Source organism: Sorex fumeus, unplaced genomic scaffold (genome assembly GCF_029834395.1).
Source record: "Sorex fumeus unplaced genomic scaffold, SorFum_2.1 ptg000038l, whole genome shotgun sequence".
Lineage (NCBI taxonomy): Eukaryota > Metazoa > Chordata > Mammalia > Eulipotyphla > Soricidae > Sorex > Sorex fumeus.
Window position 1 is genome coordinate 275,911 of NW_026606095.1, and position 17,295 is coordinate 293,205.

The 17,295-nt window shown below is 47.2% G+C and overlaps 1 protein-coding gene across 4 annotated transcripts in view; it reads left to right on the top strand.

Annotated features, from left to right (window-relative positions):
• LOC130027975 (transducin-like enhancer protein 1) overlaps positions 1 to 17,295 on the top strand; it is a 107,631-nt gene that overhangs the window by 32,137 nt on the left and 58,199 nt on the right. For 2 of the 4 annotated variants that reach the window (XM_056118741.1, XM_056118740.1), the window contains exons 5-6: positions 2,234 to 2,296; positions 3,964 to 4,068. In XM_056118741.1, the coding sequence (XP_055974716.1) occupies positions 2,234 to 2,296; positions 3,964 to 4,068 (168 nt within the window). The remainder of the gene's footprint in view (positions 1 to 2,233; positions 2,297 to 3,963; positions 4,069 to 17,295) is intronic. The other 2 variants (XM_056118743.1, XM_056118742.1) reach the window with 1 other exon arrangement.

Below are 17,295 nucleotides of genomic sequence, written 5' to 3' on the forward strand. Positions count from 1 at the left end.
CAATGGTGCTCCCACACCTGAGTGGTGGTGCTCCTACTGTCCTGGCTGACTGCCGGAGATCACACACCAGCTGGGACATGTGGGTGTCTCTTGAGAACCAAACGCTGGGCCTCGTGATTACAAGGTAGGGGGCTTTGAGGCGTGACACCCTCCCACAGGCCCCGTGATGCATTTTTTGAATAGAAATAGAAAAGCGTTCTGGTTCTGTAAAAGGCCACCACCCCTGGGGTTAAAGTGTGTCTCTCTACTCCTGTCTCGTGCACGCAGAGTGAGAACCTGAGGCATTGCTTCCCAGAACCACAACATACTTGTTATGCTTACCTTCTCTTTGCTTTCATATTTCTGTACGTCGGTCTGCTCAAAGCTATATATATATTTTTTTCAAATGCCGTTTAAAAACTGGAAAAACCTAAAGGAAAATTTTTGCAGAAGGAACAGTACATAATGCACCCTGGAATGTTTGTAAATTAGGTGTGAGCCGCACGGCCCTGTCCAGGGGGTCTCTAAAAGGCATCCCTACCCTTTATGGATCCCTGTTGCAAGGAAAGGATTAAGAAAAAGAAGGAAAAGCCATGCTTTCTAGGAGAGCTGTGATCGTGAGTGGTGGCTGTGGTCAGATGAACTGGGCGGCACTTACCCAGTTCTGTTTTTGCACCTGAGACAGCTGCATCTTTTTTGCATAGGTCTCTGCATGCTCCAGTTAAAGCAAGGTCATGGAGTTCGCCCTTAGAGCATGTTTTTTCACGATCCATTCTTCCTGGCAAAATCTGCAACCTGTCTCCTCCGTTGGTCAGGGAGAACTGAGTTGGCCGGGCCTACACGCAGTGCCTTGCAACCTCGGGGCTTGGCACTCGGTTAGTGGAGTCTTCGTGAAGGACAAAAAGGCAGCTGCCTGTTGTTGTGAATGCAGGTGTTTACTTAATTCTTGGGGTTTCAACTTTATCTCACTCTGTTATTTGCTTATCATAATTTCCTCCTGTGATCCTTTTCATTGCTTAATTGAATAAATATAGAGGCAGCTTTAGTAAGCATGGACAGACAATGAAATGAATAAGGTCGATGTTGAACTCTTTTTATATGGGGTGTGTGTGTGTGTGTGTGATGCGTGCATATGTGTTTCATTGTGGATGATCGAACCCTGTCCCTCACACATGCAAGGCAGGCACTTTGCCTACCTACCTCTGGCTCCACTTTGTTGCCTTCAAAGCAGAGCCTGGTTTCTTTAGGTGAAAAGGAGCTGCTTTGTATGGTTGGGGAGGGGATGGGGCGCTGGACCATTTTGCAGGGGGCTCCTCTGTTAGTCTGGAAGCTGTGCATCCCCTTATCCCTTGGAGCCGAGCAGAGACATTTCCTCCTTCCTCCCTTTCTTGAGAGTAGCCCAGACGGGTCATATTTGTTAGGTCTTTGCATTTGATGCTGAACCGATACCTCTTAAATCACCTGTTTTGGCTATCACTTAAGTTGTTGCTGATTTTGCTTTTTGTTTTTGTTTTTGTTTTGGGGCCACACCCAGCAACACTCAGGGTTTACTCCTGGCTCTGCATTCAGGAATTACTGCTGGCATGCTTCAGGGACCATATGGGGTTCTGGGTGGGACCCAGGTCAGCTGTGTGCAAGGCGAGCGAGCACCCTACCCACTGTGCTACCTCTCCGGCCCCTTAAGTTTCTCTTCAGTACTATTTTTTGGGGTCTTGGCAATTTTGAAACTTCACAAAGGTGGCTAACAGGAAAATACATATGTCTTTATCTTTCTGCATTCGGGATCTGTGGCGAGGGAAGTTTGGGCTTATTCTGCCCTCTCATTCCAGACTCTGGTCTCATTCCAGACTCTGGGAAACGGGACAGCCCTGGCTGTGCTCTTGCCCCACTGCTTTCCGGTACCGGTTTGAATGAACTTGAAGGAGCTACGTAAGCTGCCATGGTGCGGCATAATTGAATAAGTACACGGAGGGATTTGCAATCATCAGGTTAAACTATGTAGATTTTCCGACTCAATTAAACCAGTCATTATCTCTTATTTAACTGACCAGTAAAGCGTGTGATTATGTCTTACTTTGCAAGTGGGATTAATATCACTGTTTATCTCAAGATAAATATTAGTAACCGCCCGGAAACGCGTTTTCACGTCCTCAGAATGTGAGGCAGCAGAGGGCTGAAGTGTTGGGTCTGGAGTTTTCTCTCTCTGAGCTGATCATGACGTGTACTAAATATTTATGTGACTTTGTCTTTATAGACTGAGATCGCCAAGAGATTGAATACAATCTGTGCACAAGTCATCCCATTTCTGTCTCAGGAAGTAAGTAAAACTGTTCAGCTGTTAAAGTGCAATTATGTTGCTTCTCTGTTTGCAAATTAGGTAGTTTTAAGATGTTAATTTTATCACAAGGAAACAAGTGTGAAGAACATCTGTTAGAGCCAAAGTGTGCAACCCCCTCCCCGCCCCCCCTTGCATTCCTTCTAGCAGATCTAGGGGCATGCTGGAGAAGTGACAATAGCTCAACCTCAAATTAGTTTTTTTTCCTTTGGAAAACTGCAAAATGACTCTCAGACCTAAAGATTTTGTTTTCCTTTGATCTTCAGTGTAAGCTTGATTAGGTGGTACTGGTGACAAATCGAAGAGTCCTTTCTGGAGGGAGTTTTTACCCCCCTGTCACATTTAAAAACAATCTTTGGGGTTGAGGCAGTAACAGACTTGGTGTCCCCGGACATTTTACTTAGGTACTATGTCAGATTGATGAAATGGCTGCCCAGGGGAGGAGTGGTTGCTAATACTCTCTTAAAAGAATTAATGTTGTTTTATAACATTAATTAGTTTAGTATTTGAGAGGGAGATGTCACGAAGAACTGGAGTGTGTGCTTTGCCTGCGTGGAAATCCACATTCTGGCCCAGGGACACCACATGATCCCTCCACCCAGTACTTTTTTTGGGTGTGGTCCCAAAAGAAAAAGCATTTGGGGAGGGCGCAGAACTCTTAGACTAAGTTGTGAAATTGACTTAAAAACCATTAGTGGTGGTGGTGGTGGTGTGTGTGGGGAGGGGGTTTGTTTTTAAGTTTGTCTTCCTTTTGATTATAGGCTAGCAAATGTTAAACTTGTAAAACTAAGCACAGGAAATTTCCTGTCTGAGATGGAGGGGTGGGGGAGGGGGGCACGGCTAGTTAGTGAGCCCGGTGCTGTGATCTGTTGCAGTTGGCATCATGTGGGAGCTCCATGTGGCGGCATGGTACCATCTTTGCTACTGTTCAAGTAGCTTCTTCCAACTGAACATTTGCCTGGAGTCACAAGTTAGATGTGTCGGCTTTTGAAATCTAGTTGTTAGTCTTAGACTTCGCCAAGCGAATATGTGGCTCTGTTATTATTTGTGGGCGGAGTGTGGGAGGTGGGCAGAAGGAGTCTTCAGCCTGTAACGGAGAGGGTGGGGGGATGGGTGGTGGTGCAGTACCCCAGGAAGGGCAAAAACTTTAGGAATTTAAGCAGGGAGAGAAAGTCCCAGAGTTTCCCTGAAAACTGAGGAGTCATGGGCTGGGGTTTTTTTTTTGTTCAGAGAAGTGATGGCAGATTGAAAGTTGGGATCTGAAGTATTGTGGCAGGGTGTTGTCAGATGACTGTCGAAGCACGTGACCTGCTCAGACTTACCTGCAGCAACCCCCTCTGCGGAAAAGCCCTCTCTTCCCCATTTCGGTGGAGTTATTTCTAAGGCCTCTGGTGGCCATTCTCGATGTCCTTTTTTGACATTTTGACCTAAACTTCCCTGTCAGAGGTTGGAAGCCATGACTGAGGCCGGTTAGAAAATCTCCCCTGGCCTCACGTTACGTGGATGCGGTGAAATAATGCGGCGTTGTCATCTTTGAAATCTTCTCCCTGCATTGCACGTGGGTTTGTCTCTCTGTTGTTGGAAGTTATGGTGACATGCTTGGGCCTCTTGCTAATAACCCTTTTCCTGCCACTCTTTGTTTTCCAAAGCATCAGCAACAGGTGGCTCAAGCAGTGGAACGTGCCAAGCAGGTGACCATGGCCGAGCTGAATGCCATCATCGGGGTACGTGGCCTCCCGGGTCTGCCTCCTACAGTGTGTATACCAGCTTTCATTTCTTATTCATTTGATTGCTGCTTAATAATTGCTCTGTGATGATAGGGTGGGGGGAGGGTTTCTTAACACCCTATAATATTTAGGGGGAAGAGAGATTCGTGTAAAGGAAGATCTTAGGAGAGATTTTTAAAGGAGGGTAGAAAAAATGTGTTTTGGGTTTGCGGCCATACCTGGTGGTGCCTGGCCAGGTATTGAACTGGGGGTTCCTGCATGGAGAGCACGCGCTCCAGCTCTTAATCAGCCTCTCCAGTCCGTCCTGGAACTTTGAAAGGGGAAATGAATGGCATCGATCCCGCTATGTTTAAAGTCTCCCTTACTGGCGTGAGGAGATGACTTCTAGGGCCGGAGTGCTTGTTTTGGGGGGCAGGGGACCCAGGTTTGCTCTCCTGCCACCTCACCGTCTCCTGTCATGAGCGGAAAGTGGCTCCCTGGGTGTGGCCCCCAAACCAGACCTTTAGACAACTCCCCTTGGCTTCGTTGGGGCAAACCGACATTTGAGGATGGCGTTTAAAATATTTTCTCTCTTTCTATTTCATCATTGGAGATCACAGTGAGGTCAGAACACTTCTGAAAAACTATTCCCTGTGTTCTCTGACTGTATGAGAAGGAACACAGCAGTTTGCACCTTGTCTTCCACCTCTTTCCCAAATGGTTCGGTGGCATCCATGTCCCCTTGGAAAGACGGTGGAAGGAGAAGTGATAATTGTCTGCGCTGGCGCTCCCCTGTCCTTCATGCCCGTTTCTGGTGCTGAGTTCAGCTCCTTGCTCGCACCGGCTGTCAATCACAGCATCCTTTGCTCTGCATTAATGAGCTTGGTGAACCGTGTGGTCTAGCCCCTGCTTGAGTTCATATCCTCCCTCCCTCCTCCCCCCCTCCCCCCCAGCATCCGGGGCGCTTCTCCTGTTTTCTGCCTTTCCAAAGCTTAAGCAAAAGAAGTAGCAGAAACAAGGGATGGTCCTTTCTGATTTTATTCATATGTGAGTGCCTCAAGCGGATTCAAATCACTCATTTATCAATTTATGTTAATTGCTGTGAGAAGATGCCCCGCTGGTCTTTAGAGCCCGCTCAGACACTTTGTAATGATAATTAGACATGCTGCTGCACGGATCAGGAGTGGCACAGTCCAGCGAAGGCCACAGACAATGGAACCAGTTAATCCATCAGGGTTTAAAATTACATCCCAACTGGAGATGGAGAAAAAACATAAGAGCCAAGGAGGATTAAAGAATGAGCCTCAGCTTGAAAACTCTCCTTTCATCAGTTTCTCAATTGCAGATCGGCAGTTGGGTTGCCTGTGGTAAGCTATTGGCAGTCAATTAGGTGAAATAAACTGGGAGGGTGACCTTCATTTCCTTTTAATAGCTTTTTCCTCCCTGAAATGGGGAACTTCAGTGGATTTTCAGCTTAAATTTTATTCAAGCTGCTTTATTACACTTGACAGCTTAGCTCTGCATAAACAGTTCTCCCCTCCTCCTCTTCCTCCCCCAGCCCCGGTGCGGTGCTGTGTTTCACCCCCTCGGTATCACGTTTTTGACTGTTACTTAGTGGGCACTCTAATCACATCCAGCGAAAACCACAATTACATCTGCATTTGTCTCCTGCCTTCTGTCCCCTTTGCTTGTGTAATGAATCCCTTTATTTTCAGAGATCAAATCAAACATTCACTGGTACTTTCGCATGTTCCGTGTTTGATTAGCAAAGACTAATAGCAAATTGTACTCGTAGCTGGAGCCCAGAGTTTTTTTTTTAGACCCAGATGAATGAGGACCAGAAAGCCTGTTTTGATTAAAGGAAAACATGCAAAGCAGGTCTCAAGTACCCAGTTAAACTTTGTGGAACATGTTTGTTTTCTGAGAGGCTCTGCGTTTTTACGTGTCATTCCTGATGGTAAAACTCGGGTACTTGGGTGCGCAAAAGCGCACTGCTCTGCTCTGTTGTACGTTTTACAGAGGAGGGATTTGTATTAACCAGGCCTTGATGGGTAATAACTCAGTTTGAGCTGAGTCAGAACAATCAAAACTAGCAGGTCGTTTTAGAAGGTCAGACGAAATCACCGGTTTTGTGAATGGCTGTCGTCTAGGAAATGTTTTTGGAGATGATCTAGGCAGGTCGGCTCAGTAGCTGGCAACAGTGACCCAAAGGAGGGAATTTGGGCTTAGTACAAGACTTCACCCCCGGTCACATGTCTTCAGGAGGAGAGCTTGTGTGGCTTTTATAATCGTAAATTTTGCATCAGTGTATTAATTCACGTCAGAAGGCTCCTCCAAAGTTTGCTGTGATCGACAATTACCCCACACCGCAAGATTCATGCGCTTGGCATATGCTTGATTTTTGCTTGAAAGGAACTGTGTGCGTCCTGGAAAATCGAAGTAGCATAAAATTGGGTTGACAATTCAGTGGACCTTTGCACCCCTTCATTGAGCATGCAGTATGTCAACCTGTCTCCCCAGGGGGAGGAGGCAGGGGAGGCTGGCAGTTCCTACAGGCAGCAGCTGCTCCCAGAGTAAAGGCGGACTGGTTTGATAGCAGCTGTCAGTATTGTTCGGGCCCCAACTTAGGGTGGAGAACAATGGGAGAGGCCTTGCTCCTCTGCACAGCTCTTCTGCCTCCACTTAAAGGCTAAGAAAAGAAATAGTAATTTAACGGTTTAGACATCTATTACAAGTGTGAAAGATCCTGAGAATACCCTTTAAAATGCAAATGAGCCGAAACAGTCTCATTGCCTTTAAGGTACAATCTAGGAGCTTACTCCTGCTTACTTGACAGAGCTAAAGATGTTTCCCTCTAGAAAAGTGCAGAAAGTTAACTCTTCTCAAGGACACCCACCACGCAGGGAAGCTGAATTTGTGCCCTGATCTCTGCATGTTCTTTCCAGAGAGAGGGGTTATCCTCTTCCTGGCCCTGTGGGAGTTACTGGTGCCCGTTTCTTGCCAGTATAGAAAAGATAGCTCTCGCATCTCACATCTGATGGAGAATACTGGTTTGTTTATTTTTTTAAGCCTAGAACCTGCTTAAATAGAGAGTGGTTGATAAGAAAATTTAACTTTTTTGATATTGGATGTTTGGAGAAACGTTTGGAAGAGTTTTACTTTTTTTCCTTTTTTGGTAGTTTTATGTGGTAGCAGATTTGATAATCGGCAGGATAATTACTGCTAGAAACTTGCTTTTTCTTAGCTCTGCAATGAAATGCATTATGTTCTTGTTTCAATAGGGGATATTTACCAGCGCAGAGATCTTTAAACAAGATGCAGGGTTTATTTGGTTTGCACACTCCTCATTTGTACTCTAGAAAACAAGAGCACTTTGAGAAGAGAGCTTTTTCTAGAAACTTAAAATATCTTTTTTTTTTTTTTTTTTTTTTTTTTTTTTTTGCTTTTTGGGTCACACCTGGCGATGCACAGGGGTTACTCCTAGCTCTGCACTCAGGAATTATCCCTGGCAGTGCTCAGGAGACCATATGGGATGCTGGGAATCAAACCCGGGTCAGCCGCGTGCAAGGCAGACGCCCTACCCGCTGTGCTATTGCTCCAGCCCCGAAACTTAAAATATCTTAACTAAAATATTCTATATTGTAAGCAGCTTTTCTTATTTCCTTAAAAAAATAAAAGAATTCCGGGGCTGGAGTGATAGCACAGCAGGGAGGGCGTTTGCCTTGCACGCGGCCAACCCGGGTTCGATTCCCAGCATCCTCTATGGTCCCCTGAGCACCGCCAGGAGTAATTCCTGAGTGTAGAGCCGGGTGTTTGCATCACCGGGTGTGACCCAAAAAGCAAATAAATAAATAAATAAAATGATTCTACTAAAATCACTCAAAACCAAATCAGTCTATTTAGTGATACATAGCACCTTAGTTGTGCTTGGGGGCAGGAAGTAGAAGGCCGGAACAACCAGCTGCAGGACCCTTGCTCCCCTTGTGACTCAGAACTTGCAGCTCTGGACTCTCCTCTTTCGTTTTGAAATGATTCATTCTTAGGATTTGAGATCCGGTTTCTCAATTTGTGATGCCAGATTGCACTTCTATCACATGCTGTCTTCATCAGCGTGTATAGATCACATAGCTAATGGATACAGATTTGGGTTTTTGTTGTTAATGTTATTTTCATTTGAGGTGCTGGTTAATGTGTAGTGAAATGCCACCATCTTTATGTAGACACAGTTCAGTCACTCCGACGTGTGCATGAGTCCATAAGCCTTTCACATTCACGTCTTAGCTCTAGATTATTTCTCATCAGTCACCTTTACTGTCGATTAGAAAGCGAGAAATAATGAGCAGCAATTATTATGACTGGGCTAGGGAGGTGGGGTGTTGGGGGTCAAATCCAGTGGTGCTCAGGGCTTGTTCTGGGCTTTGTGCTCAGGGGTTAACACTTAGCAGGCGCAGAGGACCATATGTGGTACCAGGGGTTGAACTCAGGCTGGCTGCGTGCACAAGGCAAGCACCCTCCTCCCTACGGTACTATTCCTCCAGTCCCTAATTTTTCTTTTTTAAAGAGGACAATTTGTGTTTGGTTTCTGCCTAATGCCCCGGTGCCCACTGTCATACTGTCATGGCCATTTATGCTGATTTTCTAAAACAGTTCCTTAGTCCCTGTGGGAGGCTTCCCAGATATGTGCGTGGACCAGCTTGGTCTGCTCGGAACCAGTCCGGTTCTTGGCAAGTTGGGTATCTTGGACAACATGTGTACTGGGCATAGGAGCACATGGACTTGGGGGACACTGGAAGTTCTGTGACCACATACATCGATTTCGTCCTGATCAGGGTCCCGGGTGTAAGTGGACAGTGGGTTTGGATGAGATCAGAGCAGAGCCCGTGGCCTTTACCTCGCATGCGCTCCTGATCTGTCTGTCTCCTCTGAGTACCCGCCCGGTGGACTGACCGCCGGTACCTTCTCGCCTGCCTTTTCTGTGGTTATGGGGGGAGGCTGGGTTTGAGAGGCTGTGCGTGAGTGGCTCTTGAGGACCCTGCTGTCGGGCGGGTGAGGAGGAAAGCGGAACAAAACGCAGGAGGGGAGTTAAGTTTGGGGGGACCAGGTACAAGAGCAGAAGCAGGGGCGTGAGGAGGGTGCAGTGGTCAGCCTCCTTGCTCCGTGAGAGGGGACAGGCCTTCCCTGCCACCGAGCCTGCGGGTGGGGGGGGGGGGGTCACTGGGAGGCAGAGAAGTGGATGAAGGGCTCAGTCAGAGTAGGGGGTGGGTCACGGCCACTGTCCCTTATCTCTTCCTTCCACGGCATGCCAGGGCTCCCAGTGGGGCTGGAATCAACTACCCAGAGTAGTTTCCTGTAGTGGCGCCAGTAAGTGCGGGGTGACTCCCGCAACCTCCTCTTTTGCCTTTTCATGTATTTACCTTTAGTCTGACTAGATTTTCTTGAGGTTTTTTTTTTTTTTTTTTTTTTTTTTTTTTGGTTGTTTTGTTTCTGGACCACCGTCAGCAGTGCTCAGGGCTTATTCCTGCCTCTGCACTCAGGGATCATGTCTGGTGGACTCGGGGGACCGTATGGGATGCCGGGTGTCGAACCCAGTGGGATGTGTGCAAGGCGGCACCCTCCCTGCTGTGCTGTCCCTTCGGCACCAGTCTAACTTCCTTTTCACAAGCAGGCCTTCTGCCTTGGCCTGCGGAGCTCGGTCTTTGCACAGGTGAGTGTATTCCCTGCTTCACTGTAGAGCAGCCCAGTTGTGGAAAGAACACTGGACTCTTTTTATTTATTTATTTATTTTAATGTATCTATTTAACTTTTGGGGTCATACCTGGTGATATTCAGGGGTTACTCCTGGCTCTGCACTCAAGTTATTCCTGGCAGTGCTCAGGGGGGATCAACCTGTGTAGTGTCACGTGCAAGTCAAACACTCTGCCTGTTGTACTCTCGCTCTGGCCACTGGGTTCATTTTATTATTTTATTATAGTTTGGGCTGGAGCGATAGCCCAGCAGGTAGGGCTTTTGCCTTGCAAGCGGCCGACCCAGCCAACCCAGGTTTGATTCCTCCGCCCCTCTTAGAGAGACTGGCAAGCTGCGAAGAGTATCTTGCCCGCACGGCAAAGCCTGGCTAGCTGCCCATATTTGATATGCCAAACACAGTAACAAGTGTCACAATGGAGCCGTTACTGGTGCCACGAACAGCGGGAGGACAGTGATAGTGATTGTAGTTTAACCTGGTTATGATAGAGTCTTACCACTGTCATTGTGAACCAAACTCTCCTCCACTCTCCAAACTTTTTTTTTTTTCTTTTTGGGTCACACTTGGCCATGCACAGGAGTTACTCCTGGTTCATGCACTCAGGAATTACTCCTGGCGGTGTTCGGGGGACCATATGGGATGCTGGGAATTGAACCTAGGTCTTCTGCGAGCAAGGCAAACGCCCTACCCGCTGTGCTATTGCTCCAGTCCCTCTCCAAGTTACAGGGCCTGCCACAGGTTGTCCACCACTAGTGGGGACACATTTACCCAGGAGCTTCTGCATCCTCAAGAGGTTGAGTTTCAGACCCAAAGGTCTACACCCACTCCACCCCACTTTGGTTGCTTGAGGTGATTGGCGTAAGGATGAGCAAAAAACAAAATAAAACAAAAAAATGGGTTATTTTCTCCTCTGCCTGGAGCTGCCAGCTGCCTGTAGATGCACTCAGGGAAGTGGAGGAGGAGGGGAGCCTGTTATCTTCAGGAGTTTGCCTTTAATCCCAGGAAAGCCCATCAGCAGTCCAGCTGTTCCTTTAGGAAACACGGTCACCCTCAGAGAAGACTGCAGAATAGCTTGCTGTTAGAAAAAGAAAACGAGTTGGCCTCCATGAGCATGCCTCTCTGAGCTATTCTGACTTGGTGTTTATTGACAGCCCTCCACTAAAATTCCAGCAGTCTGGGCTCTTGGCCCCTTTTCCAAAGGGAAGGCACTCGTGCACTTCCGCGTGTCTTCCCTTGCTTGGTTAGTTCCCAAGCGTGCAGAGTGAAACGCCCCTGATGGGTGAGGGCCTGGGTGTGCCGTCTGTCTGGGCGCTGCTTCGTCAGAATCACGTCAGAGTCCACTAGTTGTTAGGAAACTTCTTTGGGTGTTGTTTGCTTTTTAAACTTGCCCACATACTTTCATAGGATTCCATTCTTGATTCCTTCCAAGAAGGCATTCTAGTATTCTTTTCAGAGGGAGGAGAAGGTTAAGTATTGGTGGGAGAGAATGCCATTTTAGAGTGTGTTCTGATTTTCTTCAAAATAGAATTCAGATTCCACAAAAATTACCCCATCCAGTCGATACAGCTCAGTGGTTTTAAGTATATTCACAAATTGGTATAGCCTTGACCATTATTTAATTTCAGGTGTTTTCCTATCTGGACTGGAGCGATAGCACAGCAGGTAGGACGTTTGCCTTGCATGCAGCCAACCCGAGTTTGATTCCTCCATCCCTCTTGGAGAGCCTGGCAAGCTACCCGTGACGTATTCAATATGCCAAAAACAGTACCAACAAGTCTCACAATTTGTTGTGAGATGTTTGTGGTACCCGCCTTAGCAAATCGATGAACAATCGGAGGACAGTGCTACAGTGCTATTTTCCTATCTAACGTATTTCATTTCCTTTTTCTTCTGGTTACAAGTACTGTTCACTGACAGTGCAGTGAAGCCCGATTCTTCCCTGCATACTCCTTCATTTGCTGTCTTAATGTCTGACTTAGCCCTGAGTTGTAGAACTTGCCTGGTCTCCATTCCTGCTGGTTAATCAGCTGTTTCTCTTGTGCGAAAAGCAGGGAATTTCCTTTACTACATCTTGGTCTTGGTGTTGTGAAATATGGGGGTGTTTGTGGCGCTCCAGGGACCTCTCCCAGCCATGCTTCACCACTTGTCAGCTTGTCAGTGTTTCAGTGTTTGGGTCTCCCGGGCCGAGGGTCAGCTGCACGCGGGCATGAGCCTTAATCCCCCCCCCACACACACACACACCACCACCACCACCAGCATCTATAACATTCTTCTTTTCTTCTGCTTCTTTAGAAAAAGGTTTTTGAGTCACTCCTGGCAGTGCTCATGTTCTATACCTGGCTTTGTAGTCAGGGATCATCGGGTTGGGGGGTGGGGGACCGTATGGTGTGGCAGGCATCAAACCTGGGTCTGCCACATCCAAGGCAAGCACCGTCTCTACTGAGCTGTCACTCTGGACCTGCCCTTAGAAGATTCTCAATACAACAGTAAAGAAACCTCAGATGCCCGTTAGCAGTCCTTCTTCTCCCATTCTCTGCAATCAGAGAATTGACTTTAATTTTTTTGTGTAAATAGGCTTAGGCTGATGTTCTGGCCCCTTTCGTGTCTGGTTTGCAAGGTTTAATCATGTTAGAGCATGTACTTCAAACCCTCTCAGACAAGTAACATTCCATGGTAGTGTTGACTACATTTGTATATCTTCTCATCTTCTCATCAGTTGATGGGTGTCTCAAGTGTGTTTCCATTCCGGGCTATTATGAGTAATGGTGCTGTGAAGATTTGGGGAGGGAGGGAGGGAGGGAGGGGGAGAGAGAGATAGATAGATAGAGAGAGAGAGAGAGAGAGAGAGAGAGAGAGAGAGGTCTTTTCTCTCCACGCTATGAATGGAATTACTAGATCATAGAAGAACCCGAATTCTCTGAGCAACTGCCAGGTTGTTTTTCTAATTAGTGGATGGGAATGCTGGTTTTTCTAAACCATTTCCAACACGTGTTCTGTTGTCAGTGAGACTCTAGCCCCCATCTCAGTGGGAAGTGGTTCTTTCTTGCTGTGGTTTTTGATTTGCAATTCCATGATGACTAATGGTGAGCTGCCCGTCATCAAAAGCTTGGGTGGTTTTAGAAGTGGATGTACCTAAATAAACTTGATTTTTGAGGACTTGTTCTAACCCGGGCCTTAAATCCCTGGGTCTCACCAGTCATCACTGTCACAAACCCCGAGAGTATCCAGGGCAGGTGAGACCAGAGAAGCAGAGGATGATGGTAGGATGAGTTGGCTTGTGGGGAAGTGTTAGAATAAAGAAAAAAGTGACTGTGGTTTTAGCTCCTTTCATCAGTCATCTGTTTCACCTCTGTTTGTCATTGTCTTTGTATTCTGTATTGAGTCATTCAGTGGAATGTTATTATTTTGTATTATTGTCTTCAAGTGGCTTGAGAATTCTTGGCCCCAGTCAGCGTTTCTGCCTGTTGCTCACGCTTGTCTCTCCAGGCGAGAGACTGTTCTCGTAATGGGAGGTTCCCAGATAATGCCGATGGTTGTGTCCTTGTAGGCCACAAAACATACTTCAATAGAATCAGGAAGATAGAAATAGTATCAACAATCTTGATGATTACGACAGCAGTAGTGTCCCTGCAAGTCACTAGCACTTCCCCACTTCCGGGCTTTTCTTTTTTTCCCTGCATGCTTCTAAGATAAGAATTGAATGTTTTAAAGAACTGGGAAATTACAGAAATCGAGGAGGATTGATTTATAGAAAACCGTCACCAAATGCAACTTTCCCCATTTCTCCTTTCAAAGTGTTTGAAATACTGGAAGTGCAACTTCCTGGCACCCATCTGGCATTTATGGGAATGCTGCTTTAGGGCTCAGTTTCTGTTCTGGTTGGGTTCTACTCTGATCTCTCCCTTTCTTTTTTTTTTTTTTTTTTTTGATCACACCCGGCGATGCTCAAGGGTTACTCCTGGTTCTGCACTCCGGAATTACTCCTGGCAGTGCTCAGGGAACCATATGGGATGCTGGGAATCGAACCTGGGTTGGCCGCGTGCAAGAGAAACGCCCTACCCGCTGTACTATTACTCCAGACCCCTCTGCTCTGATCTCTTGGCCTCACTTTCACCCAAGGCTACTACTGGGTTTAATTCCTGAAGCTGCAGTGGGTTGAATTTCTGAAGCTGAAGTGGACTCAGTATCCATCCCTAGCCGGCAGCTTTTATTAGCATGTAACGAGCATGGGAAGGCTGGGGAGCATCTTCTCTTGGATCACGGGTGTCTCTTTCAGTTGTATGGAGGCTAGTGGTCTTCGGTTTTTGACCCTGTGGATGAACTGTTGCTGCCCCTAGGTATCTGAAAGGTTGAAAGTATGCGGGTCTAGGCAGGTCTAATGGTGATAAAACTGTGTGCTGTACCAGTGGGGAGAGGGAGAGGAACTTAAGAGTCAATTACAGCATTACACTAAAGCTCCAAGTGTAAATAGCAAAGTTAATTTTATTATGGCAACTGTTGACCCAAGCGGCACTAGGTAATCACTGTCACTGTCCTCCCGTTGTTCATCGATTTGCTTGAGCAGGCCCAGTAGCGTCACCATCCTGAGACCTTTTGTTACTGTGTTTGGCATATATCAGATACATCATGGGTAGTTGCCAGGCTTTGCCCTGTGGGCGAGATCCTTGCTGGTCTCTCTGAGAGGGGCGGAGGAATCGAACCCGGGTCGACCAGGTCAGCCGGGTTGGCTGCGTTCAAGGCAAACGCCCTACCACTGTGTTATCCTCCTAGGTAATGCGTGCCTGTTATCTGACATGGATGGAGCTACTCTATTTCTTGTGTTTCAGTATCATTAACCTATTATTTGAGGTTTGTTTTATTTGTCTCATCCTGCTTCTTTTCTTGCTTCTGTTGGTTGTTTTAGAGCAAGTTTGTTTGTTTGCTCTCAGCCTTTCTGTAATTCTCTCTTCCACTCCACCTCTGCCCCCAAGCCGTTTTCTGCAGCACCCAGCTGCAATTCTAGTGTGCTTGGGACTTTCTTCTGACTGCTCGGAGATTGTTCCTGGTGTGGTAGGACTGGACCTGGGTCAGTCACTTGCAAAGCAAAGTGCCTTGAGTGCTCACTGTCTTCACTCTCTGGTCTCCAAATTTCCCTCCTTCCCTCCCTCTGTCCCTTCCTTTGCTATGCTTCCCGGTAATGCTCATGGGTTATTTCTGGCTCTGCAGTAAGGAATCACTCCTTGCAGTACTTGTGGGGGCGGGGAGGGGGGTGTAGGGGGACGATATGGGCTGCTGAAGATGAAATCTTGGTCAGCAGCATGTGAGGCAAATGCCCTACCTGCTGTACTATCTCTCTATCCACACCCATCCCCTGCCAGAACAGTTTTTTCAGGCATGATGTTTGTGTGTGTGTGTGTGTGTGTGTGTGTGTGTTTTAATGTAGGAGTACTGCTATTTATTCAGCTACTGATTAAGCTGATTAAAGTGGGCATGAACTCCACATTCACTTGATCACTTGATACCCCGTTACTCTCTATTTACTCGAGCAGGTGCCAGTAACGTCTCCATTCATCCCTGTTGCGTGCTAGCATAGCCCAATGGCATCTGCCCATTCTAGGAATATGCAGAGCCTCAAACCGATCATTCAGGGTCTTGACGAAGAAGTCTGACCATCTTGTAGGTGGGCGTCCAGGAGATCTTTTGACGTCCCGTGGAATCCAGTCAGTAATGGCTCTAGTCCAGCGGTCGTCTTTAAACCTCATTACGTGTCCAGCCCATCTGATTTTTGATGTCTTGGCAAATGAGACAGTGTCCCTGATTCTTGAGCGTTGACGGAGATCGGAACTCCGGATTCTATCTCTCATTTGAGAGATAAGAATGAGAGATAGAACTCCACATTACTTTTTAAAAATGTTTTAATTGAAAATTCGTGATAGACCTTTACAAAGCTATTCATAATTGTGTATCAGTCACACAATGATCCAGCACCCATTCCTCCACCAGTGTACTTTTCCAGCCACCAGTGTCCCCCGTTTCCCTCTCATCCTCCCAACACCCCACCCCTCTCCCCTAGCATCCCTCTGTGGGAGGCACTTCCCTTCTTGCTCTCTCTCTCTCTCCTTTCTCTTTTGTGCATTATGGTTTGCAGTACAGGTGCCAAGAGGTCATGGTGTTTGTTCAGAGCATTGAGTATTCTTATCAGGCCTGTAAGGCTGGAGTAGCTTATTAACTGGGTGGTCACTTTGGGATGTGGATGTGACTGCCGAGGTTTCCAGAAGTACAGGGAGTTGGGGGAGGTAGCCCATCTCGACCCTGAGAAAGCCTGGAGATTTCAGTCACAAAACCCATATACCTGAATTTTCAGGAGATTATGTCTCGGTGGTAAAGGTAAAGGCCCTCCCGTTGATCGTCGATTTGCTCGAGCGGGCCCAGTAACGTCTCCATTGGAGACTTTGTTGTTACTGTGTCTGGCATATCGAATACTCTCGGTAGCTTGCCGGGCTGTCTCGGTGAGGTCTGTTCTGAGATGGTGGTGTCAGGCCGGGTTTAGTGGCGATTTCTGGGTTGTGGAAGCAAGCAGCTGCTGGGGTCTCTGCTTGGGCAGGCACCAGACTGACCCGCCCCCCCTCTGATTCACCCTGGTATGTTCAGCCATGCGTGGGGCCAAGATTAACTGTGGCTTTTGATTTCTTCTGAGATTTATTTATGGGTCTCTGAAGCAAGGCTGATAGTAGAGCTTACAGGGTGGCGCTGGAGTTGGTTCATGGGGGTGGCTGCCAGTGCTTTCAGGAGTATTGGGAAGTATGGGGAAGTAGCCCACCCCAACTCCGAGAAAACCTGGAAATTTCAGTCACAAAACCTGGGTACCCGAATTTTCAGCAGATTATACGTTGGTGAGATCTGTCCTGGGATGGTGGAATCAGGGCGAGAGTACGATGGCAGTTGTGGATTGTGGAAGCAAGTGGCTGCCGAGGGCTCTGCTTGGGTGGACTCCAGGCTGACCTGTCTCCCTCGAATTCATCCCTTCTGTTCAGCCATGCATGGTCTGAGATTAATTTCGGCTTTTGATCCCTTTCTAGATTTATTTATGGGTCTCTGAAATAAGAGCTTGTATAAATGAGCTTGTATAGCCAAGCTGGAGATGATTTGTGAGCATGGCTCCCACATACCTAACTTTTGGCTGCTTAATTTCTTGTTAAACTTGGTCCCAAGTTGTTGGGGTTCGACCAAAGGCACAGCGGTAATTTTAGGGTACCAGGAAGTCTGAAGTGCAGCACCATTAGGGTGCTGATGCACTCACCCTGCAGGTACAGGTTGACCTGCCGTTGGCACCATAGCCCCATGATGTTTGTGTTTGATTTTAAAATTGTTAGTCGAGTCCGCTCAAAAAGGAGATGATTTTTTTGTTTTTTTGGCTTGTTTGGGGCCTCGCTCAGTGATGATCAGGGGTTACTCCTGGCTCTGTGCTCAGGAATCGATTACTCCTGGAGGGGCTCAGGATAATATGGGATATTGGGGATTGATATCAGGTCAGCTATGTGCAAGGCAAAGGC